The sequence below is a fragment of the Oryctolagus cuniculus genome, chromosome 8, assembly GCF_051225735.1.
Source record: "Oryctolagus cuniculus isolate XC-2025 breed Fujian yellow rabbit chromosome 8, ASM5122573v1, whole genome shotgun sequence".
NCBI classification, from domain to species: domain Eukaryota; kingdom Metazoa; phylum Chordata; class Mammalia; order Lagomorpha; family Leporidae; genus Oryctolagus; species Oryctolagus cuniculus.
Genome location: NC_142874.1, coordinates 119751083 through 119767865, shown reverse-complemented (window position 1 = coordinate 119767865; position 16783 = coordinate 119751083). Strand labels below are relative to the sequence as shown.

Sequence of the window (16783 nt, the reverse complement as noted above, 5' to 3'; positions counted from 1 at the left end):
TGCGCCGGCCGCAGCGCGCTGGCCGCGGCGGCCATTGGAGGGTGAACCAACGGCAAAGGAAGACCTTTCTCTCTGTCTCTCTCTCTCACTGTCCACTCTGCCTGTCAAAAAAAAAAAAAAAATAAATAAATAAATAAATTATTATGGGACAACATTTATTAAGCACAACTCCTGACTGGACTAGGGTAGACACCTGACCCAATCAGATTCTCAGAGTCACACTGGATGGGGATGGGGAGTTGGCCTGTGAGGCCATGTTGAGTTGGGACTGGGGTCCAGGCAGCAGCAAACCAACGTCACTGCTAAGCTTGACATACCTTGTATATGGCAGCAGAGGAGTTAAAAGACAAAGCTAACCTCAGAGAGAGGAGAATGGAATAAATTCACCAGGAAAAGCACAGAGACTAGGAAGTCTGACACAGAAAGACAGACACACGCCCAGCACACAGCACCCGCATGTTGGGTCTCCAGGTCTCACAAGGCCAGGCTCTCCAGATTGAAAACCTCCAGAACAGCTCCCTGAAGATTCCCCTCAAGCTTTCCACCACCCTGCTTTGGCCTGACTTCCTGTTCCTTTAACAGGAGGGGGCGCTAGACTCACTGAACTTCTTCACAGGCTTTCCTTGTACTGTTTCAGGATGGCGGGGCTGGAGGCACACCTCTGGAGAGGTGAAGGATGACCCCCAGGGGGAACCAGAGATGCAAGTTTCAATGACAGCAGAACCTTGGCATCGACATATGGAAAGCCGTGGTTATAGTCAGAGCCCCAGAGGTCTCTGACAGTGAACCGGCATTTTAAAAGTGAGCAAAAGGCAATACAGCAGTCCAAACAGAAGCCTGCATTTGAACCTCAGTGGGACTCTCAATCCATGCATACAGGTCTTTAAAGAGTTCATGGAAAATGCATGCTATGGAAAACTAGGCATAGTTCAAAACTGTGCCGCCACCAAAATAAACTTCTTTTAATCTAGTTTTCCCCATACTTTTTAAAGTATTGTTGTATTATCAATTCTTATTCATTTCTCAAACATTTCTGTGTGTGTGTGAAGATGATATAGTTCAGGAGTATTTGCCAATAAGAAGGATTCAGGAAGGCCACATATCCATCCCTCAGGAAGGTCTATATTTTAAGGCATCTTTCAAAAATGAAAACCTAGCAGGCCAGCACTGTGGCATAGCAGGTTAAGCCACTGCCTGTGATGCTGAGATCCCATATGGATGACAGTTTGAGTCCTGGCTGCTCCACTTCCAATTCAGCTCCCTGATACTGTTCCTAGGAAAACAGTGGAGGATGCCAAGTGCTTGGGTCCCTGCACCTATGTAGGAGACCTGGAAGAAGCTCCTGGCTCCTGGCGTCAGCCTAGCTCAGTCCTGGCTGTTGTGGCCATTCGGGGAGTAAACCAGCAAATGGAACACATCCCACCCCCCCTCTGTGCATTTCAAATAAATAAATCTTAAAAAAATAATGCTCTTCCTATTGTATCAAATTCTCCTTCTCCAATAATCAAACTGTCACCTACTTTATATTAAGAAGAAAAGAGGAAAGAAACAGAGTAAAAGAAGAATGGGAGGGAAGAAGAAGGAGATGGTACCAGAATAGATGGGAATATGGGCCCAGGTAAGAGCTGCAAGGTGCGATCCCTTGAGTCTCTTTTCCCAGTTTTTTAAGGGCTCCAGATCATGTTCTCTGCCAGACCATGTTTATAAATGTGTTCTAAGTCTATTGTTATTTGTGATAATATTTTTAAGAGGTTTAAAATTATGGGAAAGTTGAAAGAGGAAAACACCAACCAGTATCCTTCCATCTTAACATGCACAACTACTCTTAACTGGCATCTTACTACATTTCCTTCTAAGCTGATTCCTATGTGTATATGTTATACTTAGCTGTGATCCTTCCGTATATATAATTCTCTATCCTGATTTATTTCTTTTCTAACATCACTTCTTATTTTTGCCATACAATGATATTATTTCATGCTTCTCAATATAATGTTCTTAGTTAAATGAGGTAAGATTTTTGCTTCCACTAGGTATTAAATGTTCATGTTCTTTCAAACCGATTCTGTGACAAGGGAATTTTAAATTCCAACTCTTATAGTTGGAAGCAGAGGAAAGATTTTTACAGTTCTTTATTTCCATTAAATATTTTAAAAACTGCAAAGAATCAATGAAACACATGATTGTGTTGATTTATAAAGCTGTGCAAATGTCATCATGCTCAAACTATTTTCCTCTCCCAGATCTTCCCAGATTATGATGACTAGGTGAAGAAATAAACAGCCATCTCCCCAAAAGAAAAACTATCTCTGACGATGAGAGCAAAGACAAAGAAATCTGACTCAGGTTTCTATTCAGTATGTACATATGCTGTCTTCATCTAGGAAATAGGTGTGTGGTTTTAGTTGTATTAACCAAAAGATTAGGAGAATACAGAATTTATTTTTTTAAATAAATCTTTTTTATTTTTATCTTTTAATAAATATTTATTTGAAAGGCAGAATTACAGAGAGAAAGAGGGAAAGACAGAGAAATCTTCCGCTCGCTGGTTCACATTGCAAATGGCCACAATGGCTGCAGCTGGGCTCACCTGAACCCAGAAGCCAGAAGCTTCCTCCTGGTCTCCCACATGGGTGCAGGAGCCCAAGCACGTGGACCACCTTCTACCGCCTTCCATGGCCATTAGCCTGGAGCTCGCTCAGAAGTGGAACAGCCGACTGGAACTAGCGCCCATACAGAATACCAGCACTGCAGGGGCAGCTTAACCCCCAGAATACAGAATTTCTAAAACCAGCAAAAAGAACCTGTGACGGAGTAGCCAGATTACAGCTTGCACACCTGTTCTGCCATTTACCGCCTATGAAACCAGAAGTGATCAAAAAACAAAACAAACAGAAATACATAAGTAAGTCCCAGGTTGGGGAAGGGCATTTTTAAGTGTCAACCATCATTTAACTTATCACTTACAACTATGCTACTATTAGGTTGGCAACTTATCTGGCTCTTGTTCTTATCTCTTTATTCAGAGAATATGCCTATACTCAAACGACAAAATAATGCTTTTCCCAGATACCCTTGTAGCTAAGAGTAGATGTGGCTCTTTTTTTTTTTTTATTTAATAATTTATTCTGAAAGTTGGGGTTACAGACAGAGAGGGAGATCTTCCACCCACTGGTTCACTCCCCAGATGGTTGCCACAGCCAGAGCTGGGCCAGGCCAAAGCCAGGAGCCAAAAGATTCATCTGAGTCTCCCATGTGGGTGCAGGGGCACAAGCTCTTGGGCCATCTTCCAGTACTTCCCCAGGCCATTAGCAGGGAGGCAGATCAGAAGTGGAACAGCCAGGACACAAACCAGCACCCATATCAGATGCCAGCATGGCAGGCAGTAGCTTTACCAGCTATGCCACACATTGGCCCCATGGACAGAGTTCACAAAATGGGTGGAAATTGAAGAGTAAAGGGGCATCCTGTCTCAAATTCCTCTCAGATGGTGCAGTGGGGAAATGGATATATTTAAAGAGAAAGTAATGATCAAGCAATTGGAGTACAAATGTTAACGTCTGAGGAACACACATGATGGGGCCACCGGTTCAAGTTCCGGCAGCTCTACTTCTGACCCAAATCCCTGCTGATGGCCTGGGAAAGCAGCAGAAGATGGCCCAAGTGCTTGGGCCCCTGCACTCACATGGGAGACCTGGAAGAGGCTCCTGGCTCCTGGCTTCGGATCGGCGCAGCTCTGGCCATTGCGGCCAATTGGGGAGTGAACCATCAGATGGAAGACCTCTCTCTCTCTCTCTCTCTCTCTCTCTCTCTGGCTCTCCTCTCTGTGTAACTTTTTCAAGTAAAATAAATAAACCTTTAAAAAATTGTTTAAAAAAATATTAAAAGAATCTAGGTGAAGGTTATACAGGTATTCTCTGTGCCATTTTTACAATTCTGACATTAGTTTAAAATAAAAGCTTGAAAGGGCAAGAGGAAGGCAGGTGCAGTCAGAAGATACTATTTGCCCTTCATTTTTGCCCTTCGTCCTGCGCAGAATGAAGACGCAATGCTAGCGGTGGAACAGCCAGTTTGTAACCACAAACACAAAGGTGGACAGCCGTGCACAAAGATTCCAGCCCACAGCCCACGTGGTATCCTGGAGCCTCTGTGTATCAGTCTTGCACTGCCTGCCTCCTAATTTATTTGAGACATTCTCTGGTTTGGCTTTCTATCATGATATATGGTAATCACAACTTAGCCAGCAAAACTAAGTCATTAGCCCAAGGTCGCAGTCCTGAAGTGACAGGACCAGCATGAGAACCCACAAGAAAGTGTGGCTTTCTGGTGGACATCATGCTGCAGCCCAGGCTTCTCTCCGCAAAACAGAAACAGGAATTTCTAGCAGTCCGACGAGATACACATGGGAGCCTAACTACAGCAGGCGGGGCCTGGCACAGAGGATGGAGCCGTGAATGTTTGCCGAATCAATAATTCAAGAAACCGAGCACATCTGTTTTCAGTATTCTGGTATACTGAGCTATTTTAAGGACTGGGGGAAAAAAAAACACCGTATTTCTGTGGGTGTGATACTCTAGCTGCAGATATTAGTCAGCAATTTCATTCAGCTTCTTGAATCTCTCTCACCACTCCAACCCCCTTCCTCTTCTTTGCCTCCTCTCCCTTGCATACAAACCTTCCTCCCCTTTATCAATTGGCCACTGCAACTCCATCTCTGCCCAAAGGAAGGGTGTGGTACTGACTAGGGAGAAAAGCTCTTTGAGCAAAGCAGCTCCCTGGGCTGGGGAAGGCAAGAATTACCAAACTGCAGAAAGGACCATCCTTCCCCGGATGGCAGAAAAAAAAAAAATCAAAACTGCTGCACCAGGCAGCCCTCGCCTCTAGCCAGGGCCAAGCAGCTATCCAAGGGCGGAGGCTCTAAGAGGAGCTAAAGCTGCAGGAAGACACTGGCTCCCAGCCAGATCAACCCATCAGACCTTCCCTCAGAGCGCTTCTGAAGTTGGTAGGACTTGCTAGGACCACACATTCTAATGAATTGTGTGAAGTGTGTCACTCCACTGGTTTCTTTTCAATGGAATGGATTCCAAATTTTTTAAAAACAAAGATCCGGATACTTAGTTTGCCTCAAAATAAATACACAAATGCCTGCAGACTCATTTTGCTTCAACCTAGACACCAGAGTGGGAGCTGGACAGCAGCACCCCCACAAGTCGGGGAATGGTGGCTGCAGAGTGGGATTCTCTGTTCGAATACCTGCCAGAGGGGGAGCTCTTCTGGGACTTGGGTCTGGGTCCCTCGGGGTCTCACTGCATGCTGGAAGCAGGAAGGGGGTAAACGGGGGCTTCTCTGACTTCATGTGCTACTTTCAACTAGCACAGCATCTGCGAGATCCCAGCAAGGCAGCCGCAGGGAACAGAGGCCAGCAGGAAAACGTCTCCTCACCTCTCTGAGCTTAGGATCTTCCCGTCTTCATCCACCGACTTTCTCCATGGACTCCTGAGCTGTCCACACCCTTCTCCCACTCCTTTCCTCAAACCACCTGTGCGTGCCTGTTCTGGACCTGCCTGCCATGGACAAGTTACTAAGCCCACCCTGATCGTCTGAGGGCTGCATTTGTCCATCACAGACTATTGGCACCTGGCAGCCAACACTGTTAAACAACTGCAATTGGGGAAGGAGGGCAGCTTGGAAAAACTGTGGTCCAGGTCAGCTACCACGTGCTGGCCTGGAGGCCCAGACTCCCTGGTAAACTCTGATCTCAATAGACAATCAGCCCCCTCCCTCTCAAAGAGATCAGCTGCAACTTAGTCTGGGATCTTGGCTTGTTCCTGAAGGGAGCAGTGAGTCTAATAAATCACCTTGAGCATCCATGGAATCTTGGCATTAACCAATAATGTGAACTTCAAAGGCTCTGGCCTCGCTATGGAATGGCACAGTAAAATCCCGGCCAGTCAGGCCCTGCCTGTTCAGCTGGCTGGGAGGAGGAAGACTCGGGTGTGGGGAGGTAACAATCAGATTTTCCACAGTGACAGGGCCTGGATCTGATAAATTCATCCCTTGATGACTTTATCAAAAGAGGTTTGGAAACCAACATAGGAATTTCCTAATTTAAGTGTTTCATAAGTAAGCAATACTGTTTATGGCATTTTCTTAAAGATGGAAATAGAGCTGCACCGCACTTTTTTTCAAAGGTGTACTTTCACCTGCAGACACAAATACAACTCAATTACAATGAATTAAAGGATGCAATGCGATCTTCAGAGCCTTTTGCAGAACCAAAGCTAGCGATATGCTCGTGGCCCTGCTGGAACAATATTTTAAAAAAGACAAAACTGGCAAGCAGTGAATCCATTAGGGGATAGAGCGAGCTAGAGTGACAAATCTTCTCCTGGCATTGTACTGCAGTTTTCCTTTAAAGAAAACCTCTGTTTATCAATTTTCTTTTTCTTTTTTTAACATGTATTTTTATTTTTTTTTAAGATTTATTTATTTTTTACTTGAGAGTCAGAGTTACACAGAGAGAGGAGAGGCATAGAGACAGAGAGAGGTCTTCCATCTCTTGGTTCACTCCCCAATTGGCCGCAACAGCTGGAGCTGTGCCAATCTGAAGCTAGGAGCCTCTTTTGGGTCTCCCACGTGGGTGCAGGGGCCCAAGGGCTTGGGCCATCTTCTACAGCTTTCCCAGGCCATAGCAGAGAGCTGGATCAGAAGTAGAGCAGCCAGGACTCAAACAGGCACCCATGTGGGATGCTGGTGCTTCAGGCCAGGGCGTTAACCCACTGCGCCACAGTGCCGGCCCCACATTTATTTTTATTTTAAGGTCAGAGTTAGAGAGAGAGAGAGAGATTCCACCTACTGCTGGTTCGCCCCCAAAAGGCTACCTGGCTGAACCCAGGAGCCAGGAGTTTCATCCAGGACTCCCATGTGGGTGGCAGGGGCCATACACCTGGGCCATCTTCTGCTGGTTTTCTCAGGCCATTAGCAGGGAGCTGGATCAGGATTGGAGCAGCTGGGACATGAACAGGCACCCATATCAATACCAGTGTTGCAAGTGGCAGCTTTACTGGCTACGCCACAACACTGGTCCCTGTTCCCCAGTTCTTTTGCTGCAAGTTCTGCAATAGGCTTCAGACTTCCACTCCTTGCTTTAGAGGTTAGCACATGACTCAAGGCCAAGAGAACTTCTCCTGCCTTAGACTACAGGAACTGGTTCAACACATGGACATGTGACCCAGTCAGTCAGAATGAGACATGAGGAAATTTTTGCTGGGGCTACTAGGAGAGAGGTTTGGAGACTTCCTTGATAAGCATGGACCTGGGAGACTGTAGGATTGCAGGCCCTGCTAGTTACCTCTCCCGACTATGGAGCTAATAAAGAAACCAATGAGGAAGGCAGAGCCCAGAAACAGTGAAAGCTGATCCGAGGGACGTAGACTTGATGCTCCCAGATCAAGCAACATCTGAAATAATAGACTTTCCCATAACATGAGCCATTAAAAGTCTGAGTTGATACTAGTACAGGGTAATATACTTAAATATTAAGAAACTGATGATACAGGGGCTGGTACTTGACACAGAGGTTACGACATGGCTTGGGGCACCCATATTCCATATAGGAGTTTTTGGGTCTGTGTTTTGGTTCTGCTTCCAATTCTGGCTTATTGCTAATGCCAACCCTGGGAGGCAGCAGGTAATGGCTCAAGTAGTTGGGTCCCTGTCACCCACATGGGTGATCTGGATTGAATTCTGGGCTCCTGGCTTTGGCCTGGCCCAGCTCCAGCTATTGCAGCATTTGGAGAGTGAACCATCAGATGAGACAGCAAAGAAAATGAAAATGAAATACCGTCAAAGATGACCAGGGTCTCCTCTCTACCTTCATTGAGTTCTTACAGTTTCAAGTACTAAGCACTATGAACAATAAAGATATTTATCTAAAACTGTCCTTAGAACAACCACATAAGGTAAATGACAATTACCGTTCCTTTCAGAAACAGGAGAGCAGGAACGCTGAACTGTGGGAGCACGCGAGGCACCTCAGCTATGCCAGGTGCCAGGTGTGTGCCTCAGTCACATTTCACAGCTCCTAAGAGAGCTTCCGAACGGTTTTGTTCAAATGAAACAGGAAGTATAAACAAATGAAAATGATCAAACGGAGCAGAGTGATGGCCCAGAATCCTCCTTCCTGCGTCTTCCTCCAGGAGGGAATTCCTAAGATTTTAAACAGTATTTTGAAAAGCTCTTCAGAGAACACAATCAACCCCTATACGTTGATATGGAACAATCTCCAAGGCACAATAAATGGGGAAAAGCAAGATAAAAATAGCATATATGATGTTATCTTTATTTGTTATTTTTAAAAGGAGGGGGATTATATATTTGAGGGTGCTTCCAAAAGTTCATGGAAAATAGAAGATGTTTATTTCAACGCAAAAATTTTGAAATCTATGCATTCAAGGAATCTTTGAAAGGTTCATGGAAAAATGTACATTATGAATAAAACCATGCATGGATTTCAAAGTTTTTTGCACCAAAATAAAATACTTATCCTTTATTTCCATTCTCTAACTTTGGAAGTACTCAAATGTGATTGTGTGTCTGGAAGGATACACAGAATGGTTTACAATGATTGATTGGGTGGCCAAAGAGAGACAGAGAGACTTCACTATATGCCTTTTGTGCTTTTTATTTTAAACACGTCTAAAAGAAAACAAGAGGAGCTGGCTTTGTGGTACAGTGGATTAAGGCTGCCAGCAACACCGTCATCCATTATGGGTGCCACTTCAAGTCCCAGCTGCTCCATTTTCAATCCAGCTCCCTGTGAATGCCCTTAGGAAAGCAGTGGAAGATGCCCCAAGTACTTGAGTTCCTGACATCCACATGGGAGACTAGGATGGAGTTCCTGACTCTTGGTTTTAGCCTGGCCCAACCTCAGCTGTTATTGCCATTTGGGGAGTGAACCAGAGGATGGAAGATCTCTCTCTCTTTCTTCTTCTCTCTGTCTCTGTCTCCACCCTTTTCCCCATAACTCTGTCTTTTAAATAAATAAATAAATAAATAAATAAATAAATAAATAAATGGGTCAGTGCCATGGCACAGTAGGTTAATCCTCCGCTTGTGGCGCCGGTATCCCATATGGGCACCGGTTCTATTCCTGGCTGCCCCTTTTCCAGTCCAGCTCTCTCTCTCTCTCTCTCTCTTTTTTTTTTTTTTTTTTTTTTTTGCCAGGCAGAGTTAGACAGTGAGAGAGAGAGACACAGAGAGAGTTATAGACAATGAGAGAAAGACAGAAAGGTCTTCCTTCTGTTGTTTCACTCCCCTAATGACCGCCACAGCCGGCGCTGCACCAATCTGAAGCCAGGAGCCAGGTGCTTCCTCCCGGTCTCCCATGCGGGTGCAAGGACCCAAGCACTTGGGCCATCCTCCACTGCCTTCCTGGGCCACAGCAGAGAGCCAGACTGGAAGAGGAGCAACCGGAACTAGTACCTGGCACCCCAACTGGGACTAGAACCCGGGGTGCTGGCGCCACAGGCAGAGGATTAGCCAAGTGAGCCACGGCACCGGTCCCCAGCTCTCTGCTATGGCCCAAGTCCTTGGGCCTCTGCACCCATGAGGGAGACCAGGAAGAAGCTCCTTGCTTCAGATTGGCACAGCTCCGGCTGTTGTGGCCATTTGGGGAGTGAATCAATGGAAAGAAGACCTTTCTCTCTGTCTCTCCCTCTCACTGTTTGTAACTCTAACTCTCAAATAAAATAAATAAAATCTTTAAAAAATAAATAAAATCTTAAAAGAAAAAAAGAAAATCATTGCATCATGTATGCATCTCAAAGCAAACAGCAATGGAGAGGCTGAGAAGGTCATTTCAGTGGGCCAAGATCTGACCCTAAAAATGTAAGTCCACTTCCCAAGAGAATTTGAGCCTCACCTATGATAAAAAGTACTGAATTAGTCACTAAAGGCCACCACAATACTCCTAAACTAACACTAGCACCTTAAAAAGTTATTCTGAAACCTGGATTCTGGAGTCAGCGAAGCATTGCAGTCTCCCCCTCTATCTCTGCAATCCTGCCTTTCAAATAAATAAACCTTAAAAAAAACTGTACATGATGATGTCTTCCAAACACAAATTATCATTTCTATTACTCCTAAGCAAACACAGAGACTGCTCCACCTCACCACCGCTACCCCCACTAAAAAACAATCTTTTGCAATGATGTTTAATTGTTTTTGCTGAGTTTTCCACTAGAAAGGAAGGTAGGATGGGAAAAGTGAGCCACTGAACAAAGTAATTTTAAAACATAGATTTCACTCCCAATGAATTCTGTTGTCAGGTGTAGTTTAGGAAAACTTAGAAATATAGAAAAATTTAAAAACATTCTAATTTACTCAAAATTTTGAGTTCTATATATTTTAATGGCACATGGCATTCTTATTCTGAATTTATTTATGAAAATCAAAAGAGTAAGTTAGGCAGTAACAGCTCTTTCATGTTGTCTCCTCTTTGACTTATTTAAGAAATGGTTCTTCAGCAATTACCATGCTAAAGGAATTCCATTAGATGATCAAAGGGTACAGCACAGTCCTGAACTGGCCTCTGTATGAGCAGGAGTCACAGAGAACCCCCTTTCTCTTAAGGAAGAAGTCCATTTCAGGGTTGTTCTGCAGTGATGGTGCCTCTGCTCCCCTTCAAGACCCTGACTGGGGACAAATCAGCCACTACACCCTGTCTGTCTCCTTCTGAGGCTGGCGGTTGGGAGCAGCTTGCACCTGCTGTGAGACAGCAGAACCCAGGCGAGACTTGGGGCCAGGGAGCCTGGACAACTCCAGCCTCACCACCTCTGCACCCACTGTCCACTGCTCTTGCCCACAGTCCCTCCCGCCCAGGGGATGCTGCTACGGAAGAAAATAGGTCAAATGAAGGGGAAATTCAGTCAGCTGTTACCACTACATTCACCAACGTTTACAAGTAAACGGCACATTTCAACAAGACCAAAGTGAAGATGCTGTGTTTTATTACTGAGCCGCAGGAACGGTAGCCCTACTCCAGGCCACAGCCTTCTCCCTGACCATGGGGCCGTGAGGTTCAGGGAGCGGTGAGGCTGCGGTGAGACCTGGCCAGTGAAGTTCTTTTAAGTTCTCTGTGCACAGTACTTGGTGACAAAAATGCGGAGCACCGATTGGTTACTTATTTTAGGCTGCAACAAAATGCCCCCATGGAAAATGTCTGAAGCAAAATGTCAAGTGTCTAGTTTTAAAGCAGAGGACAATGCTTAGAACACAGTATTTTTGGCAAGACGATCCCACCCGTTCCCCAAGTCTCCCAGGCTTAAAATCTTGGCACTAGCAAACGAACTTTCACCACAGCCTTTGTGATAACAAGCTCTGTACAAATCTACTTTAGAGATGAAATCGGACCTCCTACTCAGCGCAGTCGTCATGTTCATTCAATTCAATGATTTATTCACTTATCCATCAACACCGCCTTCTATGAGACAACAGTACACCACAGAGACACAAAAATACGAGTCGTGCCCCTAACGGTTCATTAGGCTGTAAGCACTTGCCAGGTGCCCACCATAAATGAGTAACTACAAAGTGCTAGCCTACAGACACACACCCAGATTTCAGGGAGCTTTCCAGGAGATGATGTCCGAGGGGAGCCTTAAGGAACTAGCAGGAGTTGGCCAGGTGAAGAGGGAGGGAGAGGCAGGGCAAACTGCCCCGTGGAGCCTGATCCCAAGAGGCCCGTGCGGTTTGCATTTTATTATAGAGAACCGGGAGCCGCTGGAGGCGTCGGGGAAGAGGAGTGACAGCAACAGCTGTTTGGTGGTTGTCGGGCTCATGCAAGGGTGGACCGGAGCTCGGACTGCAGGGAGGCCAGGCCCGAATGCGGAAAAACTCGTCGGGAGGCTACTGCTTGATCTTAGTGAGAAACTATGTCAGAGGCAGGCGGGATGGAGAGCAGAGGACCTAGTTGAGAAACAGCCTATAAATAGAAACGATCGGGCTTGACTATCGATGGAGCACGGGGCTTTGCACGGGGGCTATTTGCAAAGCCAAAGTCCCACTCTTGCCGGCTTCCTCCCTCTGCCTTGGGCAATTATTTGGATAGTGGGACCAGAGAGCACCGCGGGGCACAGAGCAGAAGCAGTATATTGATTTTCTTTTTCTCGACGGGAGGCTCACAGAGAGGATGAGTTCAATTTTAAACGCTGCACCTGGGACCCACGGGGAATGCAGGGGCTGCGGGCAGCTTGAGCCAGTTAGCTAGGGAGACCCTGCGCTTTCCAGTCTCAGGAAATTCACAGGAGTACTGCAGAAGCATAAGTACCTGGCATACCGACTTGAGAAACAAATGACATTTTGCATTTTTGTAAGAGCCCTGCAAAGGCAAGCTCCGCGCTGCCAAACTGACGCCGCAGAACAATGGACTTGTAATTTCTCTTTTCTTACTCGAGCACGCCAGACGTGGGGTTCGGCGGGCTCGCCTCCTCACAGCACTTGGGAACAGCGGCGTACCTGGTGTCAGATCTAGGAATTCCTCTCCGCGGGTTTGAGGAACAAGCGCTGGGAAAGGCGCCCTCCAGTGGCGCTGGGAGGATGGGGGTCCAGCACCCTTCCCACCACCAAACAAAGCCCTGTGAAGAAATGCGATTGACAGGGATCAGAGGGCCACCACCACGCTGGCGCTGCTAACCCGAAAACCCAAAAGGGAACTCGCAGGGCCCGGGACCCCCTTACCTGTCACGTTGGCCGGAGGAGAATGTCACTTTCGACTCAACAAAACAAGCCCCCGGCTTGATAGCTCGCAGCCGAGTTCCGCTCGGCGGCAATTAAACACCCGGCGAGCCAAAACGCTTAGTCTAATCCGACCCTCTCCAGCCGGCAGGGCCGGGCTTCGACCACGTGGGTGGCTGCGGCCAGCAGGAGCAATCCGCGGAGGGCGGGGCCTGCGGCGGGGGCGGGGCCTCGCGGTGGGCGGGGCCTGGGCGGACCCCTCCCTAGGTGGCTCCTCTCGTCTCCTCTCCCCTTTTGCCTTCGCCCTTCGAGTCGCCACGTAATGCCACGTATCCGCGCATGCGCATCTCGGCCGGTGGTGGCGGCTGTTTCCGGGCTTAGGGGGCAGGAGCGGCCGCGGAGTAGGAGGCGGTGGTGGCGGCGGCCGGGGAGTGCCGAGTGCGGGCTCGGGGCCCCTGCGGAGGGCAGGAGAAGTTGTCTTCTTTTCTTTCCCGAAGAGGCTGTAAAGCCGGTGGCTGGGCGGCAAGATGAATTTCCTCCGCGGGGTGATGGGGGGTCAGAGTGCCGGACCCCAGCACACAGAAGCCGAGACGGTGAGTGGAGCCATGGGGTCCGAGACTTGGGAAGGTCCGGGCCAGGACGGGGAACGGAGAGGGCCAGAGGGCCTGGAGGTCGCCTCCCGCGCGTGGGGGACCCACGTGCCGCCTGCCTCTCCTGAGACCCCCCCGAGCTACTTCCTCACGGCTCCCGCGCAGCCCCCCGCGCGGCGGCTCGGCCGGGCTGACAGCGGCCGCGCCCGCTCGCCCCGCAGGCCCCGCGGCTGGGTGGTCCCGCCCGGGCAGGCACGGATCCGGGCCAGAGGCGGCCCGACCCGCAGCTCCGCGGGCGCTTCCCTCCGCCCCCTTCGTCCGAGCCTCCGCCGGCCGAGAGGAGCCTGAAGCCTGCTCGCTGCCTTCTGTCTGGAAGCGGGGCGCTGGGGAAGACTGCATGGTTTAAAGCCCAGCTGTTGGCGACAGCGTGTGGCTAAGAATAAAACCATGTTCTTTGGGGCACAAAGCCACCTGCTCCCGTCCCGTCAGCTGGGAGGACCGGCCTTAGTTCAGACCCCGGCTTTCCGGGCTCACCCAGGTATGTGTCATGTGTCCAGTGCTGTGTCCACTTTGGAAACACACCTCTCGCTTTCCGTGTGAACAGGATTTGCAAGGACATTTATTTTAAACGTGTGCTGCAGAAAACTGTTTGATAGTTGCTTCCGTGTTAGGTTATGGGATAATCTTAGTTGAAGTGTGATTCTACTGGAAATCGTGTGTGTGGCCTCTTTTTAAAAATAAAAATAAACTTTGTGTTTGAGAATAAGCTGAGATCTACAGAAAAGTGGGTGGGGTATGACATTTTAAAGTTTGGATAGACAGCTGTGTTACCCGGATTCTGGAAGGGAGTAAGGATGGCTTCCATTCGTCCAGCTCTTACCTGGTGCTAGGTCTTTTGCTGAGCTGTTTATCTTCCACATTCTTCTTTAATCCTTAATTACCCTGCAAGATATGTGATGGTAGCCATCCATTACAAATGAAGAAATGAGGCTGAAAGAGGTGAAGTCATGTGATGGAGGTCTTAGACCCGGTGTTCCGTCAAGGTGTGCCTGAACTTCAAAGCTTAGACTTTATTGCTGATGCCCCCTACTTCACTACTTACCTGGGCATTTTGGGGAAATCGGGGTAATATTGTTAAAATTAACTGCTCATCTGGGTTAGAACTGTTTAAAGCAGAAGTTGGAAGTCCGTGAATCTGTTTCCTTCATTTGAAAATCAGATCTGTCTCTGTCACACAAACACACAGAAAGAGGCTGTTTGACCTCCCTTGTCCAGTCCCACACGGCAGCAAGGCAAGGCAAGGCAGTGAGCCCTGTTGTAACACGGAGTTGTTCTCCCTGGATTACTGTAGCCACAGCCTACCCCCTCAGCCCTGCTTGCATCTCTCCTGTTGGCACTTGTGTTTGAGACCTGTTTGGAAGAGTGATTTATTAGAGCATGCTTTGGAGTTAGATCTGGATTTGAATCCTGACCTTCCCCGACTTGTTTGGATTGGGCAGGTGAGAGATGGTGAATACACTCTAAAATGAAGAAAAAGGCCTGCTCATCAGGGTGGGATGCGAAGGAGTAGAGTGAAATAAGAAATAGAAACAGTCTGGCACGGTGTGGAATTCAGAGTTCAGGATTTTAAAGCTGGGAGTGCCCTTTCATATCATCCAGGTCGAGGCTTCTCCTTGTACGGGCGCAGAGTACTAAACAGTTTGCACAATATTGCAGAGTGGGGACCCGAATACCTTGAGCATGTCGTGGTGAACGGGACAACATGGTGTTTACATCATGATATCAAAGTGATGCTGGAGCTTCATGTGTGGGTGCTGTAGATGGGCACTGGAAGCGGAGAAGGCCTTGTTCTAGCCTAACATGGATGATGCACTCAAAATTGAACAAGTGATGTCTTCTGAGTAGACTGTTTACTCACGCATTACAGCTTGAGGAAAACTTGTTTCACTATCTCATTCCATCAGGAAGTACAATAAGGGCTGCTGGGTCACTAATTTAGATGTATTTATAGAGCCTCAGTGGAGTGAGTAGTGTGATATTACATGTTGTCATTGATGATCTGATCTGACCTGGATATTTGAGTTTCTAGAGCCTGGAACCTCTATCTTCTGTATCATCATTTAGTATTTTCTTATATATTTTTTCCATTTTTGCAAAAGTAAACAATGTTTTCTTCATCGTAATTTTCTTTGAATGACCCATGTCCTACAAATCCATCAGCAGCACCTTCTTTTTTTTTTTTTTTTAATTTTATTTATTTATTTGAAAGTCAGAGTTACACAGAGAGGAGTGGCAGAGAGAGAGAGAGAGAGAGAGGGAGAGATCTTCCATCCAATGGTTCACTCCCCAATTGGCCACAACGGCCGGAGCTGCGATAATCCAAAGCCAGGAGCCTGGAGCTTCTTCCGGGTCTCCCATGCGGGTGCAGGGGCTCAAAGACTTGGGCCATCTTCCACTGCTTTCCCAGGCCATAGCAGAGAGCTGGATTGGAAGTGGAGCAGCCAGGTCCCAACCAGTGCACATATGGGATGCTGGCGCTTCAGGCCAGGGCATTAACCCAGTGCGCCGCAGCACAGGCCCCAGCAGTGCCTTCTTTTATCTGCATCCCTAACTTCTTTCCCCTACCAGACTACAGACAATGTCTGGCTACTTTTGCATTTTAACTAGATAGCACACTTCTTTTCTTTCTACCATAATACATATCTCATCCCTTCTAGACTCTTAAAGTATCTTTAGGGCAGAATTCATATAAATTTTTATCATTGTTATTCCATAGTCACAGAGGCTCAATATAAAATGAATTCATTATGGTCTTATTTAAAAAGAAATCACAGAGTTATAATTGTAGCAGCTTAAAAATATTAGATCCTGGCCGGCACCGCAGCTCACTAGGCTAATCCTCCGCCTTGCAGCGCCAGCACACCGGGTTCTAGTCCCGATCGGGGCGCCAGATTCTGTCCCGGTTGCCCCTCTTCCAGGCCAGCTCTCTGCTGTGGCCATGGAGTGCAGTGGAGGATGGCTCAAGTTCTTGGGCCCTGCACCCCATGGGAGACCAGGATAAGTACCTGGCTCCTGCCATCGGATCAGCGCTCCGGCCATGGCAGCCTTTGGAGGGTGAATCAACGGCAAAGGAAGACCTTTCTCTCTATCTCTCTCTCTCTCACTGTCCACTCTGTCAAAAAAAAATATATATATATATATTAGATATTAAGTCAATGCTTTCTAAAAGACTTGACAAATCAGAGTTCTCAAATGATTGAATTCTGTTATATCAACCTTTTTTTTTAAGGGTTTATTTATTATTTATTAGGCAGAGGCAGAGAGAAAGAGAGGTCTTCCATCTGCTGGCTCACTCCCCAAATGATCTGAAGCCAGATGCCAGGAACTTCCTCTGGGTTTCCCATTCTGATGCAGAGGCCCAAGGCCTTGGGCCATCTTCTACTGCTTTCCCGGGCCAT

The 16783-nt window shown here is 47.4% G+C and overlaps 2 protein-coding genes across 14 annotated transcripts in view; one reads left to right on the top strand and one right to left on the bottom strand.

Annotated features, from left to right (window-relative positions):
* G3BP2 (G3BP stress granule assembly factor 2) overlaps window positions 1-12999 on the bottom strand; it is a 77690-nt gene extending 64691 nt beyond the window's left edge. For 2 of the 12 annotated variants that reach the window (XM_070048007.2, XM_070048013.2), the window contains exons 1-2: window positions 12739-12960; window positions 12451-12635 (exon numbers count right to left, since the gene is read on the bottom strand). The gene's annotated coding sequence lies outside the window, so the exon portion shown is untranslated. Of the gene's footprint in view, window positions 1-12450; window positions 12636-12738 lie in introns of all 12 variants that reach the window. The other 10 variants (XM_070048006.2, XM_070048014.2, XM_070048017.2 and 7 more) reach the window with 7 other exon arrangements.
* The window catches only part of USO1 (USO1 vesicle transport factor), a 90163-nt gene continuing 86352 nt past the window's right edge, over window positions 12973-16783 (top strand). Inside the window, exon 1 of one of the 2 annotated variants that reach the window (XM_051819677.3) lies at window positions 12973-13328. In XM_051819677.3, coding sequence (XP_051675637.1) covers window positions 13263-13328 — 66 coding nt within the window. In that variant the 5' untranslated portion in view covers window positions 12973-13262. The remainder of the gene's footprint in view (window positions 13329-16783) is intronic. The other variant, XM_051819678.3, reaches the window with a different exon arrangement.